At 38.3% G+C, this 17191-nt stretch overlaps 1 protein-coding gene across 3 annotated transcripts; it reads right to left on the bottom strand.

The window, feature by feature from the left end:
- Positions 1 to 344: 344 nt before the first annotated feature.
- Positions 345 to 15275, bottom strand: MCUR1 (mitochondrial calcium uniporter regulator 1). 3 transcript variants are annotated; one of them, XM_088533385.1, is made up of 9 exons: positions 15080 to 15275; positions 14078 to 14191; positions 12500 to 12603; positions 9910 to 10011; positions 8995 to 9036; positions 6635 to 6706; positions 3652 to 3705; positions 2422 to 2536; positions 345 to 1074 (listed from the first exon to the last, which is right to left on the bottom strand). In XM_088533385.1, exons 1-9 carry the CDS (start codon positions 15273 to 15275, stop codon positions 1019 to 1021), a joined length of 855 nt encoding a protein of 284 aa, XP_088389511.1. In that variant the 3' UTR covers positions 345 to 1018. The 3 variants fall into 3 exon arrangements, with proteins under 3 accessions (XP_088389511.1, XP_088389512.1, XP_088389513.1); XM_088533386.1 differs by lacking the exon at positions 3652 to 3705; XM_088533387.1 differs by lacking the exons at positions 3652 to 3705; positions 6635 to 6706.
- Positions 15276 to 17191: the final 1916 nt, after the last annotated feature.

Genomic DNA, 17191 nt, shown 5'->3' with positions numbered 1-17191 from the left:
GGGCTTGTTTAGAACCAGAGCAAGCATACTTTCCATTACTGCTTTCATCTTTATAACCACTAATGAGGCTCCCCATTTGAAGAAGCAAGGGGAATTTCTTTTTCCCTTTTTTTTTTTTTTTTCTCTAAATCAGTAGACTGTCAGTATAGCTGTTCCCCAATCTAAGACACTGCTTCATAACCACCAGTTAAATCCTCCTCAGAAATATCAATTCCCTTCTATCAAGATAGCAGCACCACAGATATTTTGTATCACTTAACTGCAAAAACACAACACAATTAATGCATTGTACTGCATTTCAAACTTCTGGTTATCATGGTAAATTTAACAATTAGCATATGGAATGAGTTTTAAATACTTAAATGTACCAAAGGCAAGTTCCGAAGAACACTAGAAATATCTTACAGACAAAACATAGCAGTAAGCTCTGCTATCATTACATGGTACTCTCCTGAAACATGATTGATTGGACGGTCATCTGAAAAACAAGCTGATGACTGCAATGTTACAAAAATAGCAAAACAAATATTTGATCATAGTAAGTATATGAACAAGTGTCAGGAGGAAGAACGTAAGCATGATTCAGTTAACACAAATCCTACTTACACAAGAGTGCCTCCAAGCCACGCAAAGGGTGGTTTCACTTAGACATTAAGAATCAAGATTCCATTCCGACACATACAAGCATCTGAAGAGACTCTGGGACATAATTCCAAGGGGATTCTTCCAGCATCATGCAGCCCTGTACAAGTGGTATGAATTCCAGTCTTTACTGAAATGATACTTTGTTCATTTCAGTTCAGAGGGGAAGAGAGCAGCAGAAATGCCTATACCATGCTTCCATCAGTGGTAAATTTCCAAATATGTAGATATACGTACAATTTGTTTCTAGGCACATCTTTGGTCACATTCTCAATATAGTCTGCTTTACAAAAAATAAATAAAACAGTAAAGAGCAGAGAAAAAACCTCCTCGCTTTTCAGAGAGCGAGACAGTAGAAGTCCAATATGATGCTGTATCACATCCATAAACGATAAAATCCCAGTGCTACAGTAAGGCATGTAAATACTGAACCTGAAAGACAAAGCAAAAATGGGGCAAAAAAATAGAGACTGTAAATTGTGAGCTGTTAGAACATTTCTTCAGAAAGCTATGCATGCATCTTGCTACTATGCTCTGTTATCTCTTGTCCATGTCAGAAAATAAGGGGTTTTATTCACAGAACAAAGTATTTTTAATTCACAAAATAAACAATTGGGAGGGTTGGGGAGCAGGTAGCACTAAAATGACAAAGGACGAGGAGGGAAGAAAAGTGCAGGAAAACTGGTCTGGAAAGACTATAAGAAGTCTGGAAAAAATATCCCATGGTTGCTTATCCTTCTAAACAAGATCAATATGGCAAGTTATAGTTACAGTGAAGAAATGAACGTAGGATTATTAGATCACAGTAAAATATTTAACAATCAAGTAAGCATAAACTGTCTTTTACTGAAGCTTATCAGTTTGCAATCTTAACATTTTTACTGAAATAAACTCAATGTTTGGTTTCCAGATATTCACACATTTTTTCCCATTGTTTTCAACAGGATCACTTCAAATACAATGCAAGATTTTTCTTCTTTTTTCTTTATTTTCCCCTCTCAATTTCTGTGCAGACTTAGCGTGTTTTTTTTTTTCAGTGGGTTGGTAGGGAATGGAACTTCTTCTCATTTTAATATATTATCTTCTATTTTCTAGTTATGCTTCTCAGTAAAGGATATCTCTGAACTAGCAGCCTGTGAATATATGTGACTGTACTTGCGACAAAATCCATTGTCAAAGGATGATCAAAATTCTATATTAGAAGGATAATTTTCTATTTTAGAACTGCTCACTTGGTAGCACTGCACATGCACTAGTCAGAGCTACACAGAGAATGTCAAAACACTGAAGTTATCTGGAGCAATAATACAGATACATAATGTATATTGTATTTTCTCATGCACATGCCTGAAGAATCAGCTTTAAGAATTTGTGGTGCTGAACAGTCAGAAAAGCTGAAAGGTTCCACTTTGCAGCGGAACCAGACTGCTTTTATGATAACGTTTTTCAAACGCAGTTCTGTGGTAATCAGATAGTGTGTTTTTAAGAGAGGCATTTTAAGGGAGAATTTTTTTGACCCTTGCTGAGAGCCAGTCAAGTCTTTCAGACTTCCCATACACCTTTCTTAGTACAATATAAAGCAGGGAAAAAGCATACAGACAAAGTGCATTCAAAGTCCAATAAAGCTGTGAATCGTTAAGAACCTCATCCTGGATTAAGCACGTGGATAATGCTACTAATGGAGCATGGAGACATTTGAAGTGTTTTTTTTTTTTTTGAATCTGGCTTTTTACAAATATTCTCTCCAGAATTAACCACCTTTACTTCCAGATTACTTACCTGCTAAGTACTTAATATTGTCCAATTTGTGCGATTCCAGCATTGTCTTCAGACCTGCAACTTCTGTATCTATTTTTCTGTCTGTCTGTGTTAGAGCTCGATCCTGTTGTGCGTGCTAAAAAGCAAAAAATGACTCCATTTGAAAAGCTTTTAGTTTATTTAGAAATTAAACCTATACCTTTAAGCTCTGTTTTGGCTACTCCTTAAATGTATGTTAATGAAGTATTTAATTTGCATTCAAAGCTAACAAGTTCCTTCCTGGTTGATTATATCCAAGGAACTGGATAATTTGGCGAACTCAGCAAATTTATATGATTACTCTCTCCCTAACGCATCATCCACAAAGTTGCAGAACTGGATGTCATCTTATCTCAGTCTAGCAGCATAATCATTAACTTGAATATCGGTGGGCCAAACGACACATTGAAGTCACTGCTCAGTTTTAACAGTTACTGTAGAATAGGAAGTCTAAGAGCCTCTTGTGACAGAAATATATCGGAACATGAAGATTTACGGAGCATTAGAAATATGACAATTGCTCTTCTGACTTAAGCAGCATGTCTTCGTCTTGTAACAAATTCTACCACAAAAATAGTAACAGGCAGACAGACAAATACTGAATCTGATTATGACAGAAGACAGTGCTTCTGAACAAAACGGGATGGAATTACTCAGAAAGGACTGAAAGATCAACGATATAAACTGAGAACAACAGCTGTTGTGTTGCTGATGCTTTCAGATCAGCACTATTGAAACACTGAACCAATTAATGATTTACTGCTAGTCACCTTCCCACAAATAATTCCTATGCTAAAAGACTCAAATGGAAGGGAGAAAGGACTTGGCAAAAATCCTGTAAAAAGAAGCCAAATCAATCACGCAATTTGTTTCAGTTTCAACTAAAATGGAAAGAAAAAAAATCATTAATTTTAAAAACTAATGTACAAATAAATTCAATCTGGAGAAAACACTATACGCATGAAGCCTCAAAATAAAATGAGCAGTGAATAGCTTATGCATATCCTGCAGGAATCTAAAAGTATATATAAACTTTTTTATTTTGTAGAACACTTCAGTTACCAGTATGGAAATACACATGGAAATAAATCTATAAAATGTCATCGTACGATATTACGTGCCTGAAGACATGAGCAATTTTGAAAAGAATAACAGATCTATAAGGCAAGAAGGTTTTTTATATGAGTTAATAATCAACTTCCAAGCTCTTACCAATTCCACTATTTCTGTCCTCATTTCGAGTAGTTTTCTTTCATTAAGTGAATACTGTTTAAAAACAAACAAACAAAAAGATTAAAAGAGGGTGATGACTTTTACACTTTTAAGTACGTGAAAAAGTGTATGTTTTTTAGTTCCAAATTCTGTAGAATGCTGAATCTGCCAACAAGACTGGTTTCTTGACAATGTTTAGGGATAGTACTGTGGAATGACTGGTATCATTGGGGAAAAGATAATTTACAGACAGGTATTTAACCACATCCCTGAGTTCCATCTGTAAAGTGGAACAAATCTGTCAAGAGACATCTACTACAATTGCATGAATGTATAAACAGTTGGAGGAAAAGCTGGCAGATGCATATTTCTGAAAAACAAAGACCTGCAATTCTAAATAGTAACTCTGAAACAGTGAACTAATCCACTGGGTGCACAAAGACAATTAAAAGATGTCAAGATAAAACTATCCTGTCTTTAGTAAGGGCATAGGGTTTTAAAATATCATATCAAATCTAGCTTTGAAGGAAATGTTTAGGCAGCATATCTGTTCTTCACTTGAAACTTTGAGATAACGGTCAGAACAATACATGGGGAACACAAGTATCAGGCAGATGCACTACGTTTGCTTCTTATGATCTCATTCATTTACTGAACAGCAGCAGCTGTGATTTATTTATAAACTATGGCTATTTGGGCTCAAGGCAAGTTAAATCCAAATGCAGTAAGAGGCAATACCTCCAAGGCAGGTTATGTTGCTGCCTCATGAGCAGGCATGATTTACCTTGACATCTGTAACAGCTCCTATCCCACTACTGGAGCAATTCAATTATTCATAAGACAGCTGCTAAACCACCAGACTATAGTACAGAGTATTAAGGTCATCGGGCTCCCATCTCAGAATCCTTAGTTAACCAGCAGTAACCTCATCTGTTGACATTACCATTTGGAAAGTCACTTTATTTTTCTCCAGTCTGGAAGCTTATTCTACTTTAATATTCAACTCAGATTAATCAACATAAATGCCTCAGCACTGAAAAACCCTCCTTAAAGATCCAAAGCTCTATTTGGACTTCTGACCGATCTAAAGATCAAGCTGAGAGGTAGCAGAAGGCTAAAAATGTGGAAAATGTTATATTGTACAGTCAAATAACAGCATGTCCATAACTAATGAAACCAGTACCTAGAATCTCCAGAATGAAGGAAAAATGAAATTCAGACATTTTACATAAATAACTTTTTTTTTGAAAGTGATAACAAAATACCTATAAGAGAATCTAATTTAAAAATGTCTGAGGTGAAGATTCGTATCAGAATGGGACCTTGCTTAACATAGAAACTGATCATCCCTATCAAAATGAGCATTAGATTTAAAACAACTCAATGAAGTAGTTAATCAGTTACTTGGAATAGATGCTCTTAGCCAAAAATCAAGTTTCTGAATAATTTCCATAGATAAAAAGTATACAGCTTAAAACATTTAAAATGCCCTCTTTAGCCTTGAAGAACTAAGTTTTCCTTCAGTAGTCAATTCCAAGCAGGATTGAAGGATAAGAGCATTTAACTTAGTGCTTCAAGTTAAGTTGATTTAAACTTAGGACTTCTTGATAGCATTTTAGTAAGAGATGCATAGTGGGCTGTCAGTTATCCAGAGTGTTATTCTCAGAAAGCCACAGAATTAGTCAAAAGTCTCAATTATGTCCAAGTAAACATGCTATCATGCTTTATATGCTGTGACTACTACTCAAAGTACTGGGTTAGGTCTCTCCCCCAACTTAACATACATGCTATGGTTCATGTTCACTTTTCCTGTTAATCCATTACAAAGCTGGCAACTTAAGGAAAGAAAGAAGCAACCCACCCCCCCAAAAAACAAACAACCCCTCCCCCCGCAAATACACTTGAATTATAGTTGTATGGCACAAAGTAGGTCAACTTTCTTCAGAAGGTGGACATGCCCAGAGTTTGCTTTCCCCAGGAGGCAGTCAATATTAAGTAGTTCTCTGAACAGCAGCCTGAGTCCAGATTCCAAGATTCTATCCAAATATACAAAAAAAAAAAGTGCTCCCTTCTCCTCCAATTTATCACCTGTAACATAACGGGTTTAACTAGGGTTTGCAAACCCAGCATATGGGCTTATGCTTCATGTGAAGGGTTTTTCACTTTTAATTTTTATTATGTTTGCATGAAATTTTAACTTGTAAAAATGAATGTACTTTACTATAGGTAACGGTGTTAAGTCATTATATTAAACCACTGACACAGCTGTTACCTAAATTAATCATTGTAAATAACCTCCAGGAGCAGGTACAAAAAATAGATGAATTTTACTTGAATAGTTCTTATTACCTGGATTCAAGATAATTGTTACTTCATTATGCACCTGTGAAAAGTGACTGAACATGAAATAAAATTCATAGACAAATGTTATTAAAAGGCAGATCTATGGGAATAGAATGCTACATATAATGCAAAAATCTCTTTATCTTCTGTGTTATTCTGATTTAAGATCGTTAGAACTACGGCAGTTCTAACATATTTGGAAGTAAAAAAAAAAACTCATTCAATACCAGTTACAATAAAATCAATTACAATTATTTTCGCAATACAATTACCTTATAAATTAGATATAGTTCAACAGTGGTAGTTTAATGAAATGTTTACGTTTCATCGTGAAAAACACGGATACAATATGAAAAGCTTCAGATAACAAGTCAGCATTTCAAAACATGCATTTCAAAATATTAAGATCTAATATATTGAAGAGTACCTGATTAATTCCAATATTAAAAGAGTATCAAAATATGTGAACGTATTAAAAACAAACATGACACCTTATACTGAAGCAGCATATGGATAAACAATTTCGACTGAGATCAACTTGAAGAGAAATGATACTACAGATAAGAAATTTACGCTTTTATCCAAGCTTGAAGATTACTCAATATTTTGATATTTCTAGAAAAATGCCACCAACACTTACCAGTTCTTTTACTCTGCTCTTCTCTAGGTTGAGGTTCAACTTATTATCTGCACGAACTTTTGTAATTTCATCCTAGTGGACAAAAATGATATAGCAGCAAGCAAAAATTTCTCTCTATTCAACTATAAGCAAATACATAAGAAAAAAAAATGTGCCTTTCATTACATATCTCAGGAATCAAGTTTCTCTCTAATTAAGGTGCATTTTCATCCAAACTAAGTATTCCTATACTTCTTTCAGAGAAATAACTCATGTTTTACAGGATGAATCGGATCTCAGAATCAGAAAATGACAATTGCTTTTAAAACCAGAGCACTGAGAGCAGAAGTTAAACTGACAGCACATATTTCCATGGATGCTAGGAATATTTCATATATCTCATGATTCATTCAGATCTCTAGAAATCTATGCCTACCTACATATGTGAGTTGTACATTATGAAGCAATCTTGATGCTCAGAATAATTTCTAAAAGTATTTTCTAAACTTTCCAATTAAAAAACAAAGCAAATAAAAAAGGTACTTATAAAGACCACAGTTAGGGCTCTTAGAAAAATCTACAGACATCACAGAATCCAGCATTTTTATTTTATTTTTTTCCCTAGCAGCAACTGCCATTTTCATGCAACCTCCCGGCAGGAATTTCAGGCAGCTGACAGTTTGTCATAAGGCAAACTGCTCATCAGATGAATGTGTGGGAGAAGGAAAAGATTGATAAGTCTTCCAGGAAATTTTCCTATTAAAAACAAGCAAGCACCTCTCCAGTAGGCCAGTGTTAGCTAGTTCACCAAGATACCAACAAAAATAATTACATTCAAGGAATTTCTATTTTAACATTTTTATACCTAATTATTTTATAATTACATGTCATTGCAACACTTGACATGTTACAATTTAGTGAAATTACAGAATCTGAAATAACTTTTTAACAAACATACAACATCGTGTCATTCTGTCTTTTAGAAGAAGGAACAAGTATGACTAAATAATTATCATAAGGACAGTTATATTCACAGTTAAAAGTAAAATTTGAAGACATCCAGTTTTTAATATGAAAATGACTCAAATTTATGTTCTACCACTAGATTGCTCCAGCTCACACTAAATGCAACTAAAACAATAAAATAAGTTATAAATTAAAAATTGGATGCCTTGCTTCTTAAAATTTTATTTGAAAAAAACAAATACATCAAGCACTTTATAAGGCAATGCAAAACACATGATCAGCCCTGAGAAATCTTCATTCGCCTTTTGGAGACAACAGCACAATGAGGGGGAAAAAAAAAAAAAGCACAAGACACTGGGAAAGAAAATGCAAGGAAAAAGCTATGTTGAACTTGATCACATGGTCAGTTTGCTGGACAGATCAGTATTTTGACAGATCACAGAATCACAGAATGGTTAAGATTGGAAGGGACCTCTAGAGATCATCTAGTCCAACCTCCCTCCTCAAGCAGGGTCACCTAGAGCACATGGCACAGGGTGGCATTCAGGCAGCTTTTGAAGATCTCCAGAGAAGGAGACTCCACAACCCTAGAGATGCATGGAAAAGGCATCGCCCTTCTAGGTGACAGTGACATGGTAAACAGCTGTTCTCAAGTAAGAGGACTATACTCCCCATAGACAGTCAACAGTATTTCCTAGTTTCCAGTCTTAACCAAATGCTTTTAAAACATTTTTTCTTTCTGTGTAAAGGCTGCTTATGACTACACACCCAATGAAGGAATAGGTTTTGAGACAATGTTGTTTCTGATGGCAGAAAGGTCTGTTTGATCTATTATTTCAGGAGAGGCAAACCACAAAGACCAGAAACAAAACAGCAGATATTAAACCTAATAGGAACCTGCAGTTTTCTCAAGGGGTCTCTTTTCCTCCTAAGGTCATTTGCTCACAAACAAATGGGGCCAAAATTCTTAAAATAGCTTCTAATTTTTTTTTAAAAAAAAATCTTGGACAGCTAAGTCTTCAGGGCAAACCAACTAGTACCACAATCAACTAGTAAGTGATGTAATTTTGAAAATACCTTATATTTTTACATTAATAAGCAGCCTTAAATGCAGAACTTCACTCAGCCCTAGCTATGACATGGCAACCAGACACTTTCTGAATCTGAATTAACAACATTTAAAACACAGAACATCTTCAGTTAAAGTTTATTCATCATTAATAGAGCTTAGTGCTCTTGCACCATTAATTAGGTATGCAAATTCTTTGCTGCAGTCCCTAGTGCAGCATCGCTTCCAGGCCTAGAATCCTGGAACACTGCCATAGCCAAGTGCAACTCTTAAAATCTTAGAGAAATCATTTTTAAAGCAAACTAGACAGAAGCTAATTCTTAACCATATTAACATAGTGTCTTACCATGACTTGCTTCTTTATCTGCAGGAGTTCAAGTTTTATTTTCTGTGAAAAAAATGTACACTTCGATATTGTAAATACAAAAATACATCATCTAAACACAATACTACCAAGTCTTCCCTTATTACTAAGTGGATTACCTACACGGATTCATTTATGCATGAACTAACAACCTATCCTTTATAAAGATCCCTTTAAATGAACATAAACAAAAGAAGATAAGTTAACTGCTATCTATGAAATAACATAATCTGAATAACATAACTGACTCTATAATTGAAAAGGTAATATTTTATCCTTTTTTTTTTTTCTTTCCTTTTCCCCCTTTTTTCCTTTGTTTTTGTTTTAGTCTCCAAGGATGGAAAATCCACAGCCTTCCTGGGCAACCTGTTACACCCTTCCATTAAAAATGTTTTTATGTTCAAATGGAATTTCTTGTATTTCAATTTGTGCCCATTCCTTCTTGTCCTTTCACTAAATAGCACCGAGAAGAGTATGGCTTCATCTTCTTAAGCGCCCCCAATCCCTCCTGACCGTCAGGTATCTATCCATACAGATAAGATCCCCCTAAGCCTTCTCTTCTCCAAGCTAAACAGTCCCTCCTCTCTCAGTCTTACTTCATGTGACAGATGTTCCAAGCTCTTAATCATCCTCATGGTCCTTCCCTTAACTCACTCCACTAGGTCCCTACCCCTCGTGTAGGGACCAGCTCAGCTCTGGACCCAGCACTGCCACATGTAGCAGGGCTGAGCAGAGGGACAGTGTCACCTCCCTCCACCTGGGCCCTCTGCTGCCTCCTGATCACCCTGGTGCCAGCAGGGAGTCCTTCTCTGCCCAGCTGCTCTGCAGCTGCTTGGCCCCTGAGATAAAGGCCTTAAAAAATACTAGAATAGCCTCTCACAGAATACTGATTTTTACCTCATTTTCTGAACGTAGTGCTGAAAATTCACTTTTTTCCAGAATAATCATATCCTTTTTCACGCCACCAATATGGGACATTATTTGTTGAAGAGCAATCTCCTTTAAAAGACGAACAAAAACAAAAACACCTCGGGTCACATTGCAACTATTACGGTTTTTTTTTTTGTTTGCACACAAATATGATGGGCTATTTTCACTCCCCGACATGTTTAATCAAACAATTTTTAATTTATTATCCTAGTTTCAGAAGACAGGGTAAATTAAGACAAAGTGTCAAAATAAGTAAGTTAGTACTAACAGAAAGTAGAACGGCTTAATGAATAGCTTGGGAAACCGTTCCTTCCAAGTATTTCAACTCTTAAGCTAACAAAGGCAGTAGGGATAGTTGAGACGTTCTTGTGCTAAATGAGGGAGGTGGTTTCAGGCCAAGACTCCCCAGTGCAAATGCACTGTTGTGTAATTGCTCCCTTTCTCACCCTGCCCTGCATGGGAGCTCACTGCTTCTTTACTTGGTTAAACAGCATCATGTGCTATACTCACACTTCTACATGCTCTTCTGTAGCAGAAGACAAAAAAAAATCCTTTGCAATTTTCAAGGATGGAAAACACTGTAGACATTCTTCTGGATCGAACACCATTCACCTACAGTCACTCCCTTTTCTTGACATCTCCCTCTAACAAATAGTATCTTGCTCAAGATTCTTGACTAACAGCACACTACAAATCTGACATGGCGCTTCAGCTTCACTTTTGTCAGGAAATGCTATTCTTACTTACAAATGTTACAATTTAAGACATCTGGCAATGCCTCTCCAGGCTATCTGACCACATGCTAAAAAAAAGGGTAGGCGTAATGGACGTATTACAAAAAGTCTACAGAAAAAGTACCATCATGGACATTTCTCCTGTTCTCTTGTGTTTCCAGCCTACTTTTGATCTTTCCCATCTTCATGAATCTCAGTAGGCCAGAGAACAATCTCTTGTATATTATTCCTCTTCCTCAAATGTACCAATGCATATATGTCTTTTTCTAAGGCTTTATCTACCCAGTGTAATTTAATAGTTCCATCTTTTACATGCTCAACTAAGGCCTAAGAGTAACAGCGACACCAAAGAATGATGTGAAATTTAGATAGTTAAGGAAAACAAAAAACACACCATCATATAACTCCTCCTCTACTCTTCATCATTTTCTTCTACAAGGAAGCCCAGGTATACCATGTTACTTGAAATTCATACACAACACCTGATCTGCTTCTATTTTGCCACAGCTGCATGGCTTAGTATGTCATACAAACCTGTCCTCCTCTGAATCTCAATGGCAGAAAGTCATCTGAGGGCCTGATCTAGCAGAGTCTCAGAGAATGTCTACATCAGCAGCAAGGCTTAATTCAGTACAAGGCACAGGGGAAAAAGGCCTACTTTCATTAAAAAAAGCTAAACGGAGAAAAAAGCAGAGATGCAGTGATTGTGTGTTGTAAAATACAACCAACCACAATAGAAATGCTCCCTTTTGAAGCTATATTCCTTGATGGACTGTGGAAAAAAAATGACGCAGAATGCAACACTCCCATTTCTGTTTTGCTTGGAGTCTAAGAGCTAGGAAGCATGGGCTGAAGCCTCCTTAGATAAAATTACTGACTGACAAGACTACCATACAAAGAAGGCAGAAGACACTGTTTTCTCATGTTTTAAGAGTAGCTGACTAACCAAGAAATGAGTGAAATGCTTATGCTCATAAGGTGACTTGGGCCTGGGCTGTTCCTGGACTCAAGGAGCAGCCCTAGAGGATGGTACTTGGGTTATGCTTCTTGCCTGCATTATCTGTTTGCCTAGCTTAGGTATCAGCAAATCCTAGCACACTACATACTGTCAATCTCATTCTAAGACGCTCAAGTTTCACATGAGGCGATTGTCCTTTACTCTGAACTTCAGTTTCATTTCTGGAGCCAGTTGCCTAAAGATCAGACATGGCAACATTCAACTCTGTCATGTCTGGTTCCTTATTCTCATCTATCTTTGTATCATCCGACAAAGGGCCCGAAAAAAGTAGTCAACACTAGAACAAGAGACCTTGCTTCCAAGCACATTTTTTCATCAAAACAGTATTTCCCTTAAACACCAAAGCTAACAATTCAGCTCAGTTCTGTGCAATTTCCTGGTAGCCAGGAAGGATCTCTGGTTTTGCCCTGCATTATCAGTCTATTTCCAGCGAACTTTTCTTCACTTCCTCCCACTAAGACGCAGGTACTGGATAGGTGTAGTGTGTGCTGTGAATGAAGTATGCATCAAAGAGATAGATCTCAATCTTAGCGTCCCAAATATTACATTCCTGAAAGCTACCAATGTATACAGCTACACCAAGTCTTAAAATCATCTTATAAGAAAAAGTATTCAACTCAATTTTAATACAATATGAATGTCATGATGACAGAACTCATTAGTTAGAAGATATGCAAGGATGCTTGTTCTTCAGATTTTTCAAATATGGTGTCTAATGGTAATAAACAAAATATCAAGGTGCGTTTCATTAACTGGCATACTAGGTTTTGATTTGTTTTAAATTCACCACCTTCCACCACCTAACCTGTTGTACTTTGGTGACCATGTCCTTGTAAATCATATCCAGGTTGGTGTTCATAATTTTCACTAAGGCAGAAACAATGATCTCCGACTGCTGCGCAGTGAACCCTAAGCAAAACAAAATGCAGCAACATTCAGGAAAAAAAAAAGGAAAAAGCCTGGACAGTTTACAGAGATACCTCTTGCTAATTACTAGATTTTTTTAAAAAATCATTTATGAAAAAAAAAAATACTCCTCTCTATCCACTTTATATATATAAAATGTCAACAACCAGTTGATACACCCAAGTATTTCCATCCAAAATTGTGTCTGTGGCACAGTATAACTGCTTTTATATATAGCTATATCACAGTACCAGCAAGCCATGTTGGAAATTACTTTTCCAGAAATATTATGGAATGTAGTCTTTCACATGTAGTTATTTCTATGAGCAGGAATCCTGACCTTTAAGAGAAGAAACCTACTTTCAGTATACTATAAATAGCATCACACAAAATAGGCAAAGCCCAATAACTCAAAACAGACATAACTGCTCTAGTTTAAGCCTACCAGCCTCTGAGTCCCTATAAAACCTCTTGGGTCCTTTTAAACTGAATACATTACAAACTAATCTAACAATGCTATCATGTAAACAATTCAAATGGCCAAGGGTAAAACACAGCTCCCCAGAATATTGTCATCTTTTGTTTAAGACAAAAAGAACGATAAAGGTTTAAAAAACAAATTTTAACTAGGAAGAATGTTACAAAAGCACGATAGTTTCAAATTAACTAGCAGTCAAGTGCTAGAAAACACATATGGGTCTGTGAGTCACTTCCAACAGCTGAGCTGATCTAATAGCTTGCCACCACTAAGAGGAGGAGATGCTCCTTCTCTCTTCTCATTCCTCCTCCTTGTGTGCGATCCGGTGCTCCTGGAACTGCTCAGTAAACTCATTAAAATAACTTCTCAGATTACTATTTGAGAACTAGGTTGGCACAAGAAAGAGATGAAACCACATGGCTGGGAAAAAAGGATTGGGAGCTCTCCTTTTCAAAGACAGGGGTCTGTTAGAAACCAACTCAGCTGTATATATCTTCACTCTGAGTCTGACCTCAGTAACATTAATGTGAATCCAAGTAATCTGCACCCTCATTTTATGTTTTGGCATAAGAAATGCTGTGTTTTATAGAGTATTCTACATTCTATCCCAAGAGCTGTAATTTTATAGAATAATAGTCTATATTTAATCCTATTATCACATTTTCAAGGTGCTATTGCTAAATGTATAATAATCCAATTAACACATCTTAGTGTCGCTTTGGAATCTTTCTTTTCACTCAAATTTCAGAATTGATTTTTTCTTTATTTTTAATTAGCAGGAAGATAATAAATGACGCCAATCAAAGTTACATAAGCTCATAATATCCTTTTAAAAGGAGAAAATATCTGCATGTTCCTACCTAATATTTATAGAAACCATTTCGTAAAACTGAAGTTGTAATATTAGGTGTGAAGGAGAAGTAATTAATCAAACTTCATAAACTAAAATACCGCCAATGAAGTGACATCAAGAACAGTTACATATTTCTAACAAATTACCGTTTTCTTCCAAAAGGCACACCAGAGCATGAGTGTCAAAAAAGAGCTTCCTATTTCCTAATAAGGAAAGATTCCCTTTGCTTTGTAGAGAAGATGATGCAGAGATGCTCACATCTGTAAAGATAAACAAAATATGGATCTATTTTTATGAAAGAAAACTCTGCAATGTAACTATTTCCCAGGATTTCCTTACTGCTCCAAATAACTAAAAAATTAATTTCTTTCATTTCTCACTTACTAACGTGCACTCCGGTTAATCACAACAACTTTTCAAAACACCATAAAAGTTTCTGACTGCCAAGCACCACGGACATGAGCTTGAAAATAGCAGACAACACTACTGCTGCAGTTCCCAAGTATTTCTCTGGAGTATTATCACCCTGGAGGAATCTCATGTCAGAGTTTTAAAATTGTTCCTTTAATGTACTGGCATAATCAGTGGTGGGTATCTCACAGGTCTGACTACTAAACACACTGCCTCTTTCTGTTCTTTACTGAAGTGAGTCGGTCTTCACTGGTTACTGCTAGGACAGACAGTAGGTATTTGCCAGTGAGCAATTTGCTGCTCACTATTTACAGAAAGTACATTTTACATTTTCGTGAAGAAAGAAAAAAGAAAACCTAAGCGAAGTTCCAACTTCAGACATTCTGGAGAACTCTTTTTGGTGTGGATAGGCCTGGAAAGATGAACTGCCATTACAAGAACTATTAACTTGTTCCCCAAATAACGGTATTACAGAAACAGCACATTTGGATAAACACAAACCAGTGAAGGGAGAAGATGCAAGGCAGAACATGCTGTGAGCTACCAGCCAGCAGAACTTTGTGTCCTCAAACACCTGAAGCGCTCGGACAGAAAAACAACCATTTTTTTTGACAGCTCCCCTCAAAGATCACTAAAACCCGGTGGTTTTTACAGGGGAGCTGTCCTCCAAACGCGCTCCCGGGGGCAGCTGCGGGCAGTGTCCGTCCCCTCCCCCCTCCCGGTGGCGCCGCTCTCACCACGCTGGCCGTGCGACCCGCGCCGCCCTCCGCCAACGGCCGTAACGGCCGCGCGCTGCCAGTCGCCGAGGCAGCAGCGGGGAACGGGGGACGGCGCGCGCGGCCGCGGCCGCCGCAGCAGCAGCAGAGGCAGCAGCGCCCGCCCGCCGCCGCTCACGGCTGCCAGGCCCCGCGCCATGGCCGGGCCCCGCGCCATGGCCGCGCCGCCGCTGCCCGCGGCCGCCGTCACGAGGAAGCCATCGCGGCGCGCGGCGCCCGCTTCCGCCTCCGGCGCGCGGGGAAACACCCCGGCGACGCTGCGTGACGTCGGCGCTTGATCTTGAGGCTCGCGCACAGGCGCGGCGAGCAGAGCCGTGCGGGCGGGCGGCTGCGGGACGGGCAGGAGGCCTCAAGGGGCCACCGGCCTCCCCCTTTCCGGTCCAAACCCGGGTCCGGGGGGAGTAGACGTGTGGGCTTGGTGTGTGCCAAGCCAAACCGAAACCCGCTGGGATACAGACCATCCCCATGTGTAACATCTTCCTTCATACTTGCTCTTCAAAGACCCCTTTCAAAGCCTTCCTACTGCGATTAAAGGACAAAATTGTGACTGCTGAAGTGTCTCCTTTTATACTGTGTGCGAGTTTTCATTTTGCAGTCGATCTTCCGTTACAAAATGTGAGACGGAGGTGGCAGTGGCAAGAGAATCAGCCCATGCAGAGTCAAATGCACGAGACCTGTCCCAGCAGTGTCCGCTCTCGTCTTCTCCAAGGAAAGCAACCTCTCATTTCAGGGAAGCTGCTGGTGATGGTCTGCGGCTTGCACTCACCTCTAGGTTTTTACACTTAACCTCTGCCTGGTGCAAATGACTTTGTGTCAGAGATAAGTTTTTCACTTTTTTTTTTTTCTCCAATTTCCCAAGTAATCTTCCATAACCCCTCTTTCCGCCTCCTCTAGGTTGGAGATCAGAATATAGTAGTTAGCTGTTGAATTCGCTGAGCTCCAGAGGCTCCTTGGGGATCTGCAGTAGCTCAAGACCTGATTTCCTAGCTGTGCCTTTGGGACTAACCTTTGCACCGTGGCGCAAGCCAGTAGTCACAGACCAGGAGCGGAGAGGATAAACTTTTTGCTACCTTGTGGTTCTAGGTTGCTTAATACTTGTCTTTAATCTCTGCATTGCTCCACAGAAGTCACTGGATGCTGTTCGGAGACTATAAGTGAAAAATGTGCCGAAGGTGACGTTAACTCTTGAGACTTGATCTGGGCAGGCACACTGCATTTCCTCATATATGGAGTTGTAACCCCCCTCAGTTAAAATAACGTGAAATCTGCTGGTGGCAAAGACATTAGGGGGCAAAGGAGGATTAGGAAGAGCTGGATGACTTTAAAAACTGGGATAGTAGAAATGTCCAAGTAATACGAAGTGCAAAGCAAGGACTAATCACAATATCTGCTGTACTTTGGAGGCTGCTCACATGAAAACTAGAGGGCAAGGCAAAATAAGTGCTATGAGATGCCTTTGACTATAGCTTATGTGCCATGGTTGCAAAGAAAGCAAAGGTAACCCAGGATATGTCAAGTAGCATGGAAAGTGTTAGTCACCCTAGAGTATAACTTCATCTCAAATACAAGATGCAGCTTTGGTCACTGCAATAGAGGAGAGATGAAGTCATCGTGGAACTCGTAACTGAGTGTCAATAGGACAGTGAAGGGGAGCAAGGAGGCTTTTCTATAATAGAAGATTAAAAGGAGATTGGCTAGCCAAACCAAGACTGAGAGGGCATCTTGCTTCCCTCTGTAAATAAAATAGCATAAATGCAAAACAAAGATAAGGAAAAAAAAGAGTTTATGCAAAAGGGTATTACTGATAAAAGAACATATGGTATAAAATGGCTTTGAATAAATGGAGACTGAAAATTAAAATGTTTGTGCCTAACAGAAGAGTCTAGGTGAAAAGCTTCCCAGGATGAGGAGGTATCAAAAGCCAAAATCAGTTTGGAGGTGGGTGTGGTTGGCTTACGAAAGAGATTTTATGATATAGTTGCCTATATTAGCAAGGGACTGACCAGTAATAGCAAGGGACTGGTTCCTGTTATCTTTGTTAATTTTCTACTATAGATGTTTTCTGCTTTTCAT

This window comes from Tinamus guttatus, unplaced genomic scaffold (genome assembly GCF_059628265.1).
Source record: "Tinamus guttatus ecotype Peru unplaced genomic scaffold, ASM5962826v1 Tinamus_guttatus_pri_ptg000497l, whole genome shotgun sequence".
Taxonomy (NCBI): Eukaryota; Metazoa; Chordata; class Aves; order Tinamiformes; family Tinamidae; genus Tinamus; species Tinamus guttatus.
Note: the sequence above shows the minus strand (reverse complement) of the source record. Positions and strands in the feature narration are given on the sequence as shown.